This window comes from Hibiscus syriacus, unplaced genomic scaffold (genome assembly GCF_006381635.1).
Source record: "Hibiscus syriacus cultivar Baekdansim isolate YM2019G1 unplaced genomic scaffold, ASM638163v2 tig00111273_pilon, whole genome shotgun sequence".
In the NCBI taxonomy this organism is placed as follows: Eukaryota; Viridiplantae; Streptophyta; class Magnoliopsida; order Malvales; family Malvaceae; genus Hibiscus; species Hibiscus syriacus.
Genome location: NW_024063040.1, coordinates 1,409,406 through 1,429,510, shown reverse-complemented (window position 1 = coordinate 1,429,510; position 20,105 = coordinate 1,409,406). Strand labels below are relative to the sequence as shown.

Sequence of the window (20,105 nt, the reverse complement as noted above, 5' to 3'; positions counted from 1 at the left end):
ATTGTCATCGCGTAAAACCTCTACCTCACCATGTAAAGACCGTACCTCATCACACCATGCACCATTGTCATCACGTAAAGTACCGACCTCCTTACGCAAAGCATTGACCTCATCACGTAACTCCCCTAACTCATCCCGTGGAGGTAGAGAACATGGAGATAAATGTCGTGGCATTTTTTCTGGTCGCCTATCATGAGGTGATGGTGGAGAAGAGGCTCGATGATGTGATGGAATAGGTGATGGCTTTCGTTGTGGAGGTGATGACTCTGGGTGACGAGCTATAGAATCAGCTCGATCAGGTGATGGCTCTCGAAGTGGGGGGTGCTCATCATCCGTGCCATAAAAAACGCTTACTAGCTTGCCACCAATCAGTGGCAAGCTCAATCTCTGTGGGTGTCAGCCTCTGTAATGGATAGTTGGCCTCCTAACAATATAAAAGCTCAAACAAAGTTAAACGTCTACTAGTAATAAGTTGTTTATATATGGTAGTATTTGTGTTAACTTACATCATTCATCGTCGTATATAGTAGTAACTCTTCCCAATTCAACCGCCGCATCCTCATCCAGGAAATAACCCTAGGAATATCATTTGACTTTTTGATTACATATGTCCGCATGCTGGGAAAAGCCTCAAATATCCAAATCTAAAAACAAATATAATACACAAACATTTGTAATTGTTAAATAATTAATTATAATTTTGGAAACATTATATAGAAATTCTTACCTTAAAGGCCCAAATAAAGCCTGCCAAAGTGTATTTGGAACCATGGCCACGCAAACTTTTTCAGTCCTCAAAGGCAGACGACAACTTTTTCCAGGTAGCTTTCCATAGATATTAACCCCACGAAAACACGTTCCATGCATTTAGGTCCTCTACCAATAATATTAGGTCCTCAGAATAGGTTGTCTGCCCTCTTTGCCTAAAAAGCCGGCATGCAAAAGTAATAAAAGGTATACTCGGACAACATCGAGGTCATCTATCCGAGTAAAACCACCTCAGAGAAGTAATCTTTTCAAGTCGTCGACGTGTAAACTGGGCTTCACCTTTGCCAGCTCATGAAAAACCCGATATAACCATGATGGGCGGGCGATATGACTAGTGTGCCGACCTACTTCATCGTGTCTGAAGCGTAGACCAGTGATTAAGCAAAACTCCTCCTGCCCAAAACAAGTATACGCCGGTGGAAAATGAAATCATATCTCTTCATCACCACGTTGTATCCTCTCGGGTAGATTGTTAGTCATGGTCTGAAGAAACAAATGGGTCAACATAGCATCTCCACCTGCATGTTGTACTTTCAGCCATGGCCCGAAGCAAGTATCCTCAAACAATTTTCTTTGTACAGGTGTAAGTGTCTTAGCAATTGTTTTGGCTAGGCTTAATTTATTCCTTAGAGTCAATGCAGCCGAAAAAAATTCCTAACAAAAACAATAATAACATACCAAGTTAGTTATACAAAAAACATACACTATAAACAGACATGATATGAAAACAGTCAAAACAAAGCCAAATATGTTTCAAACTAGTACGGTATTCATTATTCTATCATAGTTCACAAAATGCATCAGATAACATTCCAGAAGTAAGCACTTATAAACATAAAATGAGAACATATAGGTTTAGTGCAGGTTCAAGGACAACATAAAGAGTAGTTTATTCTTGAAACTTAAATTCGCAACACTGTGAAGTTAGTATTTGTCTTTTTTTTGTTGAAGTAATGCAATCATTCAAGTTTCAATTTGCAGAAGAGTAGTCTCTGAACTTAAATCGCAACGCAAATTTCATTTCGCAACGTTGCGATTTTCATTTTCGCGTTGCGATTTTCATTTTCGTGTTGCGAATTTGAGTTTCAAAAACTATTCCTCTGCAAATTGAAACTTGAATGAATTGCATTACTTCAACCAAAAGACAAAACAAAGGCAAAATACTAACTTCACAGGGTTAAAGACAAAACAAAGACAAAAACCGAATGAATTGACTAAGCAATCTAAGTGAAATGGTTAATCTATTATTGAAATTACCAGTAAATTTATCCTCAATTTAAATATGAAAAATCTAACAATAATACAAAAATTTCAAAATAAAAAATAATTAAAAAAACTAACCATTGGTGGTTGATTTTCTATTTGTGGCCGTGAATGGTTGTGAGGGTGGCTATGAGAGATGGAGATAGAGGGGGTCGCCGGATATGTGGACGGATTTCGCCGGAGATGGGGACAGATGTCGCCGTAGAGAGTGAGAAATAGAGATGAGACTGAGTTATGATTTAGGGTTTTAGGTTATGATTTGCGATTATATTGTTTACATTTGTGTTGCGAAATTAATATTGTGTTTCGAATTCGAAAATAATATTCGCGTTACGATTTACATATTCGCGTTGCGATTTTGGAAAATGCGTTGCAATTTACATATTATCGTTGCGATTTACATATTATCGTTGCGATTTTGGAAAATCGCGTTGAGAATTTGGAACCTGTGTTGCGAAATTGAAGTTCGCATTGCGATTTTGTTGGTCATTTTCATAAATCCAAAAAAAATTGGTTAAAATATTATATCATAAGGCAGTTTCGGTCACTGAAGTTATTTTTTCTAAAAAAAAATTATAACTACTAGAAATGTTGTGGAATTATAAGAAATTTTATTTTAGTTTTATAAATTTTAAACATTTTTTCTCGTAGTTGCATCGTTTGTTAAAAAAACTACTTTTTTTTTAGTGATATCAACATTTTCCACGATTACAACAAATATTGATATAACTGTTATCAAAAGCTATCCCTTGTGGTGGAAACAATGGTTTTGTTCTCTTATGGCTGCTATAGCAACTCTATTTTTTTCACTTAAATATTATGAAAAATGATATATCCTTTGGTCTCCATTTCAAAGATAAAATGAAGTCTTTTTTAATTCCATATTTTGGTTTATGAATATAGACTAAAAGATCGTAAGAGCAAAGAATAATGTTGAAATGACTTGTTTTCTTATCTTATTCCATATATTTTCGTATTTAAATAGTAATATAGGATATTTAAACTTTATTAAATAGTTTTCTAATAACATAAAAGTATTAAAACATAATATCCGAAGTCAAGAAGATTGGATGATGACAATTGTAGAGAATATTAAAAAAAAACAGGTGGGACACATCTAGGGCTTAAGAGGAGAAAAAAGAAGGGCAAACATGTGGCACTGCATCTGACGCGAGGCAACTGGCAAGAAAAGGAGGGAAGAATAGGGGCAGACGATTTGGCATTATTTCCTATATAAAGCAACAAGCTTTAACTTTCATTTCACTTTCCCACATCCTTTTCTCGCTTTCACATCCACAACAATATTCAGAAGCCAACCTCCCCTGTCCCCGGTTTGATTTTGACCCGTCGCCAACCACCTCCCCACTTTCTCTAACACGTATAATCTTCTGCTTTCCATTTTTTCTGCTTCCAGAAAACCCAAATTCAGACCATGATCATATAGGAAGAAGAAGAAGAGATAACTCTTTTCTTCTTTGCTTGTCTCGTGCTCATAGTTGGTCTTTGTTTCCTCCGCAACTTTATTTAATTAGTCGAAAAAAAATTCCCATAGATTCATGCAATCTTCAAGCGGTGGTGGTGATAACGAGTTCGGCTCACTCCTTGACTCAGTCCCACCATTTTTGAACCCACAGACTTTGTTTCAACCTTCATCAAGCCAGTCCATCCCCGGGTGCTCAAGGGCTCAACCAAGTTCCATTTCCAAGCTCATCATCGATGCAACCAAAACCTGTTCACGGCATTTACGGTGTTACCAAGAACCCCAAGAAGCGAACCAGGGCATCAAGGAAAGCACCCACTACAGTTCTTACCACTGACCCGACGAATTTTAGAGCCATGGTGCAAGAATTCACTGGAATCCCCTCACCGCCGTTTTCGAGCTTGTCACCGTTTCCTCCAAGGCTCGATCTTTTCGGGTCCAACCACTTGGAAGCTTTACGTTCATCAGCCGGAAGAGTTCAACCAGTTGCAACTCCATTGTTGAATAACATTCCTTTAAATATGTTAAACTTGCAAAACCAGATGGTTCAGCCTCTGTCCCATGAAAGTTCGGTTTCAGGTTCAACAATGGCTTCCCTCGATGAGTTGGCCGGCTTCAGACATGGTGGCAGTGCGAGTCTCAGTGGCTTACATGGAAACTTGAGACACGGAGTAGTTGGATTGAACGATGCGAGTCAAGCTCATTTGAGGCCGTTTGGTACTAATTTCAAGTCAGATTACTCAGTTTCCTCATCAGATTTCCACCATGAAAAGGGGTTTGAAAACGTTCCTTTAAGAGCTGAAGGCACGGTTGATTCATGGAGAAGTATTTCTCCTGCAGAGTAGAATACTGTTTCGAAAATTTTATGTGCAAAATAACCAGAAATGTTATTGTGAACAGGATTTTGCTGCTGTAATCATTTCTCTCTTATTTTGCTTCATTTTTTAAATAAATAAACAGTGTAATTATAAGCTATACTGTGCATATATCTTGAAATTGTGTTTCGTATTATTATTATTATAATTATTATTATTATTATAGATTAATTACACGAATGAGTACTTATATTTATAATTTGTACATTTTATCATTAATTTTAAAAAACATAAAATGTGGTTATTCCAAGTTAATTGTCGTTAACAACAATTAAATATTTAGATATAATTACATATTTGGTTCTTGTTATTTATATATTCTCTCAATTTAGTCATATTTTTAAATAAAATTTAACATAAAATATATAATTTTAAATGAAATTAAAAATAAATTAAATTAAGTTAATAATAAAATATATTTAATTAGTTAATGTAAAATATATAATTTGGGTCACCGGTACCAGATTTACAATTTTTTTTTATTTTTTTCTTTAAATTATATTATTTTAAAAAATTATATAGAAAAATTTTAAAATTTAAAATTTGAAGTCTATAATATATATAATTTACACATAAAGTTTAAATATTAAAAATTAAAATAAAGAAATATAATAAATTATAAATGTTTTGAAATTAAAATAAATATTTTAAAAATAATTTAGAATGTTAAAGTGAAATAATTTAAGAAATTAAGAATTTAGAACATTATAATATCAAAATTTAAGAAATTAGGATTTTAGAATGTTAGAGCGAAATAATTTGAGAATTATGAATAAAAAATTAATATAAAATGAAAATGAAAATATATAACAAATCAGGTATTAAGTCGAAGGGTACCTGGTTAAGTAACATTTTGTGGCTCAGACCCAACCTAGAAACCCGAAAAAAATAGCGGGCCAGGTACCCGATTCAAAAAATTAGGTATTTTTATTATAAATACTTGATATTTTTTAACTGGATCAGCGGGTAGAGGGGTCGGGTCAATCAGTTCATATATTTTTTAATACCCCTACATGGCATGACATATGACATCATTCGATTGGATAATTAAATTTATTTTAATTTATTAAAATTATAAGTAAATTGAGAGAATATGTAAATAACAGAGACTAAATGTGTGATTATATCAAAATATTTAATAGTTGTTAACGACAGTTAACCCATGATAACCACATCTTAATTGAATACAAACAAAAGTGATCATATATTAATTAAATAAAAAAAGTGATCATATCTTATGTTTTTTGAAATTAGTAACAAAAAATGGACAAAACACAAGTATAAGTGATAATTTATATTGTTAACCCTATTATTATTATTATTATTATTATTATTATATTATTATTACATTTAAAGGGGTGTTGAATTATCTTTTTCCCACTTCAATTGTTTTCCAGTAAATAATCTTCGTTTTGATAAATTGATTTTGATCTGTGCTTGCTTAAGAGGGAAATTAAGAGAACGTAAGTAGTGATGAGAAGTAGACGTCAAAGCTACGCAATTTGGTATTAATCGGGGTTGATTCAAGTCGTAAGTAACTTGATATCATTCAATTAATATTTTAAGTTTGAGTTTTTGTAAATGTAGAAAATCTCTTTTGAGAGAATCACTCACTAAAATTAAGTGTTCGTAATAAATCGATCTAAATTAATCAATATAAAACCTTAAAACGGAAGGGAAAAAAACGACGCAATTTGGTCATCTTTCAAGGCTGCAATGTTAGACCGCCTGGGTTTTTGATTTTTCTTAACACATTTTTTCAAAGATGGAATAATTAACGTTTCCCTCGTTTAATTTTCCACTTATTTGACCGTTTCTCTTGGGTTTCATCGATGGGGATGATTATTAAACCATGTGACCTTAACGTGTACTTTGTCCATGTCTCGGCTATAACCATTAATCAACAATGTACGGATGAGAATGTCCTTAGTTTTAAGTCATCAAAGTTATTTCAATATAATATTTTATATTTTACCATCCTACGTTTTATGTCTTTTGAAAATTGATTTTAGTCTTAATTATATATATTTGTATATTATACCGACTAAAAAATTATTAACAATCTATAAATAATTTTTTTTTTTTACATTTGAAAGAATATTAATGACAAATTTATTATTATAACTTAATTCCAAAGAAAATTAAAGTACTTTAGGTTTAATTTATTGAATTCGTGATATTTTATGATGAAATAGATACTATATCCACGTTCAAGAGGTTAAAAATTCATGGGTCAAAATGATATTTTATCTAAAATTTAAAGCTTAAATTAAAAATTAGTCCCCTTTGACTCACTTACCATGTTATTAAACTAACATAAATTAATAACTCAATGATCAATAATATAAATATTAAAATTTTGATAAATTGATAATATAGGGGACATAGACATAACTTTTTTTAAATTCATCGACTAAAAGTGTATAAATATTCACTATTTTTCAAATTTCTTATTTTTTACGCATCCACTATGATTGCAAGAGAACAAATAATTTTGTTTCTTGGTGTAAATCATATATAATATGGTTTAATTTTGTTATTAAAAATTATAAGACTCTAAATATATGTAAAAGATAATATTTCAATTTTGTTATTATACACAACATTACCATATGCAAATATCTAGCTCGTTATCTTTTAGAAAAAGCGAATAAAAATATTATAAGAACTCAAATAAATTCGTGACTCGTAGGATATTTCAATTTTGTTGTAATATTTTGAATTAATAACTATCTAATGTTTGAAATAGTAAAATTTGATGGTAAAAATATTATCAAAAATATAAAATTTTATAAAAACCCTAGTACGGGAAAACTCGATTTTCGTTAACCCCGATTTTTTCCCACTTCTATTGAGCATAAATAAGCCTTTATACTCTAAATTGTCATGTCATTTATCAACATGATAAAATCCATCATTTTTGTATTTGACATTTTATGCTGTGTCGGAAAATTTTATTATTTTTTTTCCAATCTTTTAATATTTTTGAAATTGGTGATAGTTATATGGATGATTTTTCTACGCTCGACGAGTATTTAAGAATATCATTAATATGATTACTATTAATTTAATTTATAAAAATTTAAATTTTAAAGTATTCAACGTGTAATTATAAATTAGTTAAAAATTTAAATATAAATGATTTAAAATAAAGGATAAATTATACTAATGACCACCTAACTATTGTCTCTTTTCATTTTGACTAATATTTTTGAAATATTGTCAATCAGGTCACTCAACTATTTAAATACATTCAATTAAGCCATTTGCCGTTAATATTTAACGGATAAGCTGATGTGATAGTTAAAATATTTTTATAATTACACATTTGGTCACTGTTACTTATATATTCTATCAATTTAGTCATAATTTTAATAAATTAAAATAAACTTAACCCTCAAATCAAATTGTGTCATGTATAATGACCCAAAATTTAACTTTTTATTTCAATTTATTATAATTTTAAAAATTATAACGTATTCTATATTTATAACAAAAAAAATTATAACAAAACATTTTTTCTAAAAAATTGAATAACTCCAACAATAATTTATGATATTAAGTTTAAAGCAAACTAAATTTATTGCCCTTTTGATATAGGTCAATCTCTTAGTACAAAATTTTCCATGCTAAGTCCATCGAGAATCTTATTAGTATAAACTTTTATTAAAGATTGATATAAAATTTTATGGTAGGAGATGAATTTTTAAAATTTTAAAGGAAGACTATGTTAAACGTGAAAGAAATATACGTCACCTTTTTCTATTGAAAATTTACTGGATAAAAATTTCTTAGTTTTATAGGTTAGATAATATCACCTTTTTCTAGTAGAATGTCATTTACAAATAGTAGTATGATAAAAATTTTGTCCAACAAACTTTATATACATGGGCTAATCAACTAGTAAAAATCTTGTTTTGTTATAAATATAGAACGTCGTAACTTTTAAAATCTTTTAAAATTAAAGATTTAAGGATTAATTTTATTTTAATTTATTAAAATTAAGACCAAATTAATAGAATATATAAGTAACAGTGACCAAATGTGTAATTATACCAAATATTTTAACTACCACATCAGTTTCTCCGATAAATATTAACGGAAAATGACTTAATTGAATGCAATTAAATAGCTGAGTGACCTTATTGACAAAATTTCAATAAATTGGTTAAAATGAAAAAGGGGCAATAGTTAGGTGGTCACTGATATAATTTATCCTTTATTTTAAATAACTTATCTTTAAACTTGTAACTAATTTAAAATTATACGTTGAGTTCTTTATAATTTAATTTTTTATAAATTAAATTAATGGTGCTCGTTGTTAGTAGAGCTCATCGCTGCTCGTCAAACGTTGTAGAATTTTCTTAATTATAATTAAATGTAAATGTTTTAATTATTAATAAAACAATAAATATGTTTAGTGAGATCATAATTTAAATTTTAAATTTACAAAAGAAATAAATTGAAGTAAGAAAGAAAATTATTTATATATTTAACTTTTATAATATTTTATTTAAATTAATTAATAAATAAATCAAATAGCATTGACTACATGTATTCATCATTCCAAAGACTGGTTATCAAAATAGTTTAGTTAACAAAATAAATATTCTTTTGTAAGTGTTACACTTCAAATTGGATTCTACTGTTTCTCCCCTGTTCCATTCCAAATTCAAAACCAAGTTGAGATTCAATAACAAATAAATAAAAGGTAAAAAAAATATAAGAGATCCTGTACTTTTGAAAAAAATCAATGTGGCCCTCATTATTTTTTTTTTATCTCAATGTGGTCTTCCAGCTCAGAAAACAAACCCAATATGACACTTCAACTTAGAAAACAAAGTCATTGTGGTCCTTTGACCAACGATTTTTTGTCGATGATCGTTATAATGCTGGCGTAGCAATTCATAGTGCTGACATGACAGTCCACGGTGTTGACGTAGCAACCTATCTGTCATGTTTGAGTTACCAATTTAACTCATTTGTAATGTCATATGCCACGTTATCAACCCATGACCTATACGAATAACAACAATTTCTTTAACTACTTAGGTAAGTTGGTTCGTGTCGTAATCTCACTTTTTATTTTAATAATTAAGGTCTATAATTTTTTTTTAATCTCACTTTTTACATTTATAATTAAGTATCCTAAATTTTCCAATCTCTCTTTTTATATTTATAATTAAGTATCCAAAAATTTCAATCTCACTTTTTACTTTTATACTTGACAAACCTAACTTTTATACTTGACAAACCTAACTTTTTCAATCTTATTTTCTACCTTTATAATTGAAGCCTCTAATTTTTTAATCTCACTATTTACTTTTATAACGGAGGCTCTTAATTTTTTCAACCTCATTTTTACTTTTATAATTAAAGCTATTAATTTTTTAATCTCACTTTTTACCTTTATAATTAAGACCCCTACTTTTTTCAATCATACTTTTTGCTTTTATAATTTAGGCCTCTAGTTTTTTCAATATTACATTTTACCTTTATAATTTAGGCCCTTAATTTTTTAATCTCACTCTTACCTTAATAGTCGAGACTCCTAATTTTTTCAATCTCACTTTTTACTTTTTAAGACCCCTATTTTAACAAATTTTTTATGATTCATTAGTGTAGTATTAAATTAATTATTTAAAATAATATAATTTACTTTCGTTTGTTAAGGGTCTTTTTTTTCACTCGTCCTCTCGAAAATGTTAGAGATGACTTTAATTGTTAATGGGTCATAATAAATGGACCCATCTCTTCGCCTAAAATGGGCTTTCTCTTCTCCTTTTTTTATTTATCTTTTTGTATTATAAAATGTTTAATAAATCATTAATTTTAATTTAATTTATTGTTCAAATAAATACATTTAGTGAAAAACGTAATTAAGCTCCCATTTTTATACCTAATTAAGTTGAATTGGATCGTGACCTAATCTTTTTATTCAAAATACATCGAAACCAACTCGAATAGCTCATTCATGTTGAAGTTTAAAATATTAACTAAAATAATGATTTGAGTTAAACTGAGGGTGGAAGGAACGAAGCAGATCTCGTAGGACAACACAGCCATAGCCCACAGGTACGCTGAGTTCAGCGCACATGAAACATATCCAAATACCCAAACGTGGGGGAGTTTAGTGTAAGTTGTCTAAAATAAGGCTAATAAATAACGTAAATAATTAAAAAAATTCTCATATTAAAAGTAGAACACAAATTATTAAAATATATAATTGAAAACGTTAAACTTAGTAACATAACATGTTGCACCTAATGTTATAAAACTGTAAATATTATGAATATATTATCATTTTAGGTAAATGATAAGAAAATAAGTTATAAACGGTGAATGTTGTGAATATTATTAACATTTTAGGTTGCTCCTAAAATGTTACTAGGGTTTAAGCTGACAATGCTTTAGATTTTCTCACGATAACAAAGTAAGTTAAAAGCTAAAAATGTTATGAATATTTATAATAAATACGATTGTAACCAAGAATATCATGGTTCATTAAGAGAGTATATTGTGATATAGAATGCTAACATTTTTATTAACAAAATATGTTGTGCCTAAAATGTTACCAGTATTTAAGTTAATAGAGTTATAGATTTTCACACGATAGCAAAATAAGTTAAAGGTTGAAATGTTATGGATATCTATAATAAATACGGTTGTGCCCAAGAATGTTATGGTTCACTAAGAAAATATGTTACGATCTGGATGTTAATATTTTTATTAACAAAATGAGTTACGCCTAAAATATTACAAGAGTTTAAACTGATGAAGCTTTATATTTTTTCACAATAAAAAAAAAAGTTAAAATCCGAAAATGTTATGAATATTTATAATAAATATGGTTGAGCCTAAGAATGTCATTGTTTACTAAGAAAGTAGGTTGATATCTATAATGTTAATATCTTTTTAACTTCGAAAGTATCGATATTTTTCCACAAATATTGATATTTTTGAATTAAAAAACATGAAAAATGAGAAGGTTGCAAAGTATCAATACTTTTTCACAGGTATCGGTATTTTCGAATTTTAAAAAATATGGAAGATGAAAAGGTTGCAAAGTATTAATACTTTTCTGTTAATATCAATACTTTCAATTTTTTTATAGATATTCGTAATATTTTTAGCTTTTAATTTAATGAGCTAAGCTAAAAAGAATGCTAAACCTATTACTTTACAAGCAAAACCAAATTTGTATAAATATTTAATGATACAAACAGTTACATACGTATAACTTAAATGATTGACATAAAAAAGGACGCTACCTGGTACGTTATCATAAGCAACATGTTTAGTTTTACTTTTTCATAATAGAATAGGTTTTATACATATAACTTAAACCGTTGACATAAAAAAGGTGATACCTACTACATTATCATAAGAAACTTGTTTTGTCTTACTTTTGCATAATATAAATAGTTTCATACTTATAACTTAAACTGTTGACATAAAAAAGACACATCCTACTTCATTATTATGAAAAACCTATTTTGTTTTACTTTTACATAATATAAACGGTTTCACTTATATCTTAAACGTTTGACATTAAAAAAGACGCTCCCTAATATGTTATCATGAACAACCTGTTTTATCTTACTTTTGTCTAATATAAATTGTTTCATACTTATAACTTAAACGTTTGACATTAAAAAGGTGTTACCTAATACATTATCATGAACAACCTATTTTTATCTTACTTTTTCATAATATAAATGGTTTAATACTTATAACTTAAATGGTTAACATAAAAAAGCTTTACCTACTACGTTATCATGAAAAACCTATTTTGTCTTACTTTTGCAAAATATAAACGGTTTCATTTTTGTAACTTAAACAATTGACATTAAAAAAATAGGCTTTATCTAGTATGTTATCATGAACAACTTGTTTTGTCATACTTATAACTTAAACGGTTGATATAAAAAAATGTATTACCTACTACGTTATCATGAGAAACTTGTTTTGTCTTACTTTTTTTTATCATATACACAGTTTTATACTTATAATTTAAACAGTTGACATTAAAAAAATGAGTTACCCACTACGATTATCACGAGCATAACAAAATTAGTTAAAAGTTGAAAATATTATGAATATATATAAAAAATTAAAAAATATCGATATTTTACAGTATTCTTATTTTTCATATTTTTTAAAATTTGAAAGTATCGGTACTTGTGAAAAAGTACTGATACTTTGCATCCTTCTTATTTTTCATTTTTTTTAATTTAAAAGTATCAATATTTGTGGAAAAATATCTATACTTTCGAATTTAAAAAAATATTAGCATTCTAGATTGTAACCTACTTTCTCAATGAACTATGATATTCTTGGGTGCAATCGTATTTATTATAAATATTCGTAACATTTTTAGCTTTTAACTTATTTTGTTATCGTGGGAAAATCTAAGGCTCTATTAGCTTAAACTTTGATAATATTTTAGGCGCAACCCTTTTTATTAATAAAAATATTAATGTTTCAGATCGTAACCTACTTTCTTAGTGAATCATGACATTCTTGGGCACACCCGTATTTATTATAGATATTCTTGATCGCAACTTAAAATGTTAATAATATTCATAACATTTATTGTTTATAACTTATTTTTTTACCGTTTATAAAGTTTTAGGTGTAACCTGTTATGTTACTACTATTGATAACTTTTCCAGTTTTGCATTATAATATTTTGTGTTCCGCTTTTAATCTGTAAGATAAGTTTCTCAGTTACAACATTTTAAAATACTTGGAACTTAATATATTACATATAATTCAACGTAGCGCTAATTTGTTTTATTATGTTTTTTTTTAAATTTTTGATTGCGTTGTTTTTTTAGCTTTATATTTGTTCGTGTTTAGTTAAACATTTCCAAATGTGATCCACAAAATTATTTGGAATGATTTGGTTTGGAGTGGTGAAATGGATGTCCAGATACTTACAATTCCTTCAATGCTCCCATGGCCATGGGGATGGGAACGCCAAGGAGATAAAACGAAAATGATGTTTTTTGTATTTTTTTTTTTGTTTTGGCTTTAAGGGTAAAAAAATCTCCTGAATTAACAGAATTTCAAATTTGGATAATAGGAAGTTAAGAGTGGTACAAAGATTCAAAAAATCAGTAGAGTATCAGCTACTCTATTTTCTTATTTTTTTCATTTTCAATGTATAAACGAAAAAGTAGGGGAGAGATCAAAATTCAAAGCAAAAACGCAAAACAGAGAGTTACGGATCAAGGTATCATCAGGATTTTGTACAGGTTCGTCGTTATCTTTCCCTCAGATGCCATTTTGATTCTTTCTCTTCACTCTTTCTCAGCTCTGAAAACAGAGCCCTACTTTTGTTGTTGTTGCAGAGAAGGCGTAAGAATAGAGAAACAATAGGATTTCGTTTGATAAAATTGTAAGCATTTCCTTTTCTGGGAAAAAAATGGAGAGGAGCACTCCAGTTAGGAAGCCACATACTTCTAGAGCAGATATGCTCACTTGGTTTGAGACTCCTCAGCCGGACTACACCTCCTCCGCCTCACCAGGTACTTCTCATCCTCCTCCTTTGTGGTTGCGAATTAGTGGTTTTTTCAATTGATTTTTGCCTTTTGATTTATGGTAGCCGTCGGACGGGATAAAATAGTGGTATTTGGAGGTCAAGTCATTGATGAAGAATTTGAAAGCTTAAACAAACAGTGAGATCTGCTCTATTTGGATTTTTTTTATTTCGTTTCTGTTTGATAGATGTAACCTCCTGTTTTAAGAATTTTGAAGAAAAACATAAAAATCTTGTCAGATATGCGTGTAATTTAAGATTTTCAAGTTTGATATTTTCCACTATTCGTGAATGCTTTCCTTATTGGTTGTTATTTATCAACCATTATGTCATGATCTGTCGGATCTCTATTTTTTGTATCAACTGTTGAATGAGATATAAACTTGGAGGAATTTTGCTTCTTCTTTATGTTATTTATCTAATTACCTCTGCAACTGTCGTTGATGTTATAGGAAACCTCATTCTGGATATAAAATGAAGGAGATGACTGGTAGTGGTATTTTTGTAGCCAGGGGAGAAAATGACGAGTCCGAACCAGGCAGTGCCAATCCTGGTTCAAACAACAAAACGGGGTACGAATGTACCAGGTATCTGCTCCATTCTGATACAATCATGTACTAATCCATCATTTAGAACATACTATATTCGTGTCGACGTTGCTTGGGACTATCAGAAGGCGCTAACTAGAATCAGTCCTGTTTCGTTTGCCGAGGAAGACAATATTTCCCCCAAAAAGCCGACTACTCTTGACGAGGTCGCGAAGCAGCGTGAGCTGAGTGGAAGTTAGAGAGTAAGGATTCAAAACCGAAGAAGCAACTCTCTGATGCCAAGTGCAAGGAGCTTAGCAGATACGACATCTTTGCACCCCCGCCTGAAATCATACCAAGGCCAACAACCGAACGTGCATTGGCATTGAAGGACAATTTCGACAAGGGGGAAGCTCATACACGTAATGCAACGTGTTCAAACTCTGCTTACTGAGTGTTGATAATGGTGGAACGTATTGTGCCTAAATCAATTAATTTCACCTAAAAGTTAACACTTATAGCCCGTATACGTCTTGTAATATGAGTTAAAGATGTCACATCAATTCAATAGACATTTGTTGTCTAAATACTTAAAATTTTTGTTTCGGTTTAAAATATTCTTTTTATCATTTAAAAATATTTTTCATTTAATATGCATAGTCATAACATAATAATTTATCGTTCTAAACAAAGCTGATTTTATGTAGCAATTAGGCAATTTCATGTTGTTTCGTATCTATATACAACTGCCTAATGTTGCTTAGTTTAAAGCCATTTAAAATCACTCATAATATTCATTCATAAATACGATTATAACTGAAATTAAACAAACATTAAAATAGTTCTAAATTGCTATTTCAGACCCATTTTTAATATAAATTTGATAAAACAACCCAACAAATATAATGTACATGTCACTAATAAGTTAAAGTTAGGATGTCTTATTGATATTGTCGGTATGTTTGATTTCAACAAGATGCTGGCACGCTCCTTACTTCATGTTCTTTTATTTTCTCAAACCTACGCATGAAAATTATGGCGCACTAAGTAAAACTTAGTGAAGCAGTAACATAGCTAAAATGAGATAAACCATAAGATTTCGTAAAACATTATAAACATAAATCTAAAATTTAAATAAAAATATGAAAACTTTCAAACCAAGCTATTCATGTTGTTTTCCTCTTGAAAACCTAAAATCATTATCTCATGATTTTATCAAAAATCATGTAAATCAACATCAAATATCATAAACAATTCATGTTCTTTCCATTCGAACATATTTTAGAACTTTCATTTTAATTCCACATTCCTTCCTTTCATATTTTGTCATAACTTTCACATTTTTCATTATAGCCCAATGTATATGTAAGAGAATACAAGGTACGTGAGTCAGACGAGTGTGTGCAATAAGTACTTTAGTGCTTTCATCACAATCTGAACAATATAAACACACACAGTGCTATCACATTGGAATCATAATATGCACGCAAAGTGAAATTATATCTGAAAAATATACTAGTGTACCCTCCGGTAATACCACAATATATCATAAGCACACAGAGTGCTATCACATTGGAATCATAATATGCACACAAAGTGCAATCATATATGAAAAATATACTAGTGTACCCACCGGTAGAGGTGCACAAAAAATCCGAATATCCGATTTTGCGCAAAAAATATCCGAAACCGGATTTGGGAAAAATCGGTTTTTTTAAACCGGATCGGATATTTTTAAAACCGGATAGTATAATCGGTTTGGGAAAAAATTGGACGATCGGATTTTTTACCGGATTAAAAACCGGTTTGAAAAAAACCGGATAAAAAACTGATTTTTTATCCGAGAAAAAAATCCGGTCTGGGGTTTAAAAATTCGGTCTGGAGTTTAGAAAATTGGATGACCGGATTTTTTACCGGATTAAAAACCGGATTTTTTAAAAAACTAGTTTTTTTTCAAACCGAAACCGGTTACACCGGTTACATCATCCGGCCCTCCAAACCGGTTATGATCCGAACCGGTTTTTTTATAAACCGGTTTTTTGGCTTAGTGAAAAAACCGGATCGGTTTTTATCCGATCCGGATCGGATTTAAATCCGGCTATGTGCATCTCTACCCACCGTAACACCACAATATATCATAATCACTCCACCTCATGACATGTCAATTGTACCTACAATTCTTAATGCAATATACAATGAGCTTTACTTTAAATTCATATAATTTATTATTCAACGTTTCCAATTATTAGCATTTTCCAATATCATTCTCATAAAAATCATAATTTAGCAGTTTATACTCTAAACATTCATAAAACATTTATACGAACATTATATAAATAATTCATATTTAAAATAGAAAATATATACTCTAAAATAATACGAGGTTGACTTGTCACAAGTCATCTTCAAGCAAATTAATTAAATAAACTTATGTACTCATTTTAACACTTTACTTATAAATCAAAATATAAGTTTTAGGTTTAATCCTTTGCTTTCCATTGTTTCAACTACACTATTTATCAAAATTTCATATTTTGGTAGTTTGCGCTATCTTCAAAGAAATATTATTCTGTTTGCACCAATGAAAACTAGACTCGAATACAAATCTAACCATATAAGGCACTCCATCTATTTCTACTTGTACAATTTATAGCAAATTTTCAAAGTTGACTGACAGAAGTTGTTTTGGACAGAATTTGCTGCCCTGTTTTCTGACCTATCACCAATTAAAAATTCATATTTTTTGTATACTCATCGAAATCAATTTTTGTTTGATCTAAACAAAACTAGACTGATATACAAATACAAAGGTATACGATTCATCATTCAATTATTTTTGTATAATTTCTAGTAATTTTCTAAACTTATTGTATATAACATAATTTCTAGGCAGATTTCATCAACTTGCATCCTTAATTTATTCACTAATTCTATTAACTTACCAATTGAACATATAGGCTTGAATCATACTTCACATATACTAGGAGTCACTTTTTAACATAACTCCGACACTGACTCATCGCAAGCCAATGTTTGTTCGATAACATAAATACAAATGAAATGCACTCACTTTTGCCTCGCTACCGAACCTTCTCCACAATATTATATTCTCGATCCCACACTTTTTCTTTCCTTTCAAACTACATGGATCACTAGATTTACCGTGATCTGACGACATTATATAATAATATCGAACTAACATAATCTAAACGAAATTATAAAATTCGATAGAAATAAAATCAATACTTGAATCGATATAAAACTAAATCATACTTCCTTCATAATTTCAAAATTCTCAAAATGCTTATTCAATCCCATGAATATTTATTTCCACTATCAACCCTTCAATTTTTGCCAATTACACCATCAAGCCATAAATTATGAATTCTTTTTAGAATTCATATTAACTTTCCCATTTAATTCATAATGACCCTTCACCATTATGATCATTTTACATTAATCACATAAAATTTCCAGCACCTTACTAAAATATTCAAATCAACACTTAAACATTCAAAAGCTTATAATTTCATCCTAAACTTTCTTAGACTTTTCAGTTTCAACCACACAACTTGATAAACTTGCAATTAAATCTCAACTTAAAAATGAACCCAAAAATCAACATACTAAATATAATTTCCAGCATTGCAATAATTATCCAAATGATACTTCTACATTTAATAAACTTGAAATCAAGTCTCTATAATATTGAGACTTTTCGAATTCCACCCTCACGCTTTACCAAACTTGAAATTTAGTTCCAATCAACTTTATAACTTAAAATTCCAGCATTTCTAATATTAAAATTTCAGCATTAAGACTCCATCTATCACATTTATGCAATAATGTCCCATAATTCTCAAAACTTGTATATTAGCCCTTTTACTAATTCAATCTTCTAAATTGATCCAAATTAATTTCCAAAATACATAGAACACTTCTAAAATCATTTCTAGACCATAGGAAATTTTTTAATATTTCCCCCTAATTTCTCCTTATGGCCGAATATAACAATTCTTTTAGGACTTGATTTTCATTTCATTTCAAGCATTAATTCAACTTCCTTAGATTAAATTCATGCTATTCTAACCATAACAACTTCAAATTACATCAAAATCGCAACATTTCCAAAAACCCTAATTAGGCCAAATAGTATACAAACATGTACACATCAAATTAATCATCTTACATGTCTTAGAATTAATCTCCAACCTTAAAATATCAAAATTTTATTCAATTCTTCAAACTCCAAAAATCCTACATAGACCCTAATTCTCAATCTCAACACACAAGCATCTTCACCATGAAATATTGATAACAAATGATAGAGAATTTCATGTAGATTAATTATCTATTTCACAACTTAGTCACAAAATCAATCATGTAAGCTTAAAAAATCAAAAAAATATATAAAAATTTACCTTGGTGCTCGGTGGTTTTGGCCTTAGAGAGAAAAATAGATGAAAATGTTATTTTTCCCTTGATTATTCTAGTATATAGTATCCTTAACACTTGGCATTAATATAATATAATTGAATTTAATATTCAATTAATGAGAAATTACAAAAATACCATTATGAAACTTGAAAATTACCAAATGCTTGTGTTATCTTCAAAATTGCATTTTAGTCACTAAATTTCTACTATTCAACCAAATCTGAAAATTACACTTTTCTGAGCCAAATTTCTTTGATCTAAAATATGAAAATAATATTTTCAACCATTTTATAACATCCTTCAAATTTTCATAAAATTCCAGTTCGATCCGATTATCCGATTTCAATACCAAACTTTATCGCTTTATAGCTTTTAACAAAATTCCCGTACCGAAAATTTGATTCCCACAAAAATTCTAGTTTTAGGTCAAACTATTCATTTTCAGGCTAAAATATATAACTTTTCAAAGTTACATTTTGGTCCCAGAGCTTTTCAAAGTTTACACTTTAACCACAAAACCTTCAAAACTTACATTTTAGTCACTAGTCAAAATTTGAGGTATTACCAAAGCTAGTTATGAATCATATACCGTGCTTCGCTGAAAGTTCAATTAATAGGTTAAATGCGTTTCTGTGCTTCAATTATGCTATCGTGATGTACCTGAAACTTGCCCTTCCTAATCATTAAGTTTTGCCATTTAGTTCAATTTGCATCAATAAGCCTTGGATGTTATTTTGTAGCCTGCAGGAGGTGGCATTGAGGATGCTGCTGTTAAGACAGCTAAGAGAATTCATAATCAGAAATTCGCCGAGCTTTCAGGTAATGACATATTTAAGGGTGACGTTCCGCCAGGTTCTGCTGAGACACCAACTAGTGCAGCGAAATTGCGGGAGATGAGCAGCAGCAACATATTTGCAGACGAGAAGGTCCAGTCTCGGGACTACCTTGGCAGTGTACGCAAACCCACTGGCGGCGAAACCAGAATTGCTTTGGTTTATTTTCTTAGGTCTAACCCGTGAGTTAGCTCCGTCGTTTCCGGCTGTTTTTCGGTTATCTCTTTCATGGAGGTGTGATCATATTATTTCACCTTTTTCATTGCGGGGTTTTCAGAATTATGTTTTAGGATTTAACATGTAAAATGAGATATGGACCATCATTAGTAATTACATTGTTAGTCAGTCTTGTGTTTTATCAATTACGAAATAATCATA

General features: G+C 29.7%; 1 protein-coding gene and 1 pseudogene across 1 annotated transcript; both read left to right on the top strand.

Annotated features, from left to right (window-relative positions):
- Window positions 1-3,747: 3,747 nt before the first annotated feature.
- Window positions 3,748-4,356, top strand: LOC120157625. The gene has a single exon (XM_039168708.1). It carries the CDS (start codon window positions 3,748-3,750, stop codon window positions 4,354-4,356), a length of 609 nt encoding a protein of 202 aa, XP_039024639.1.
- A 10,026-nt stretch (window positions 4,357-14,382) lies between these two features.
- LOC120157485 lies at window positions 14,383-19,928 on the top strand (annotated as a pseudogene).
- The last annotated feature ends 177 nt before the right edge of the window (window positions 19,929-20,105 follow it).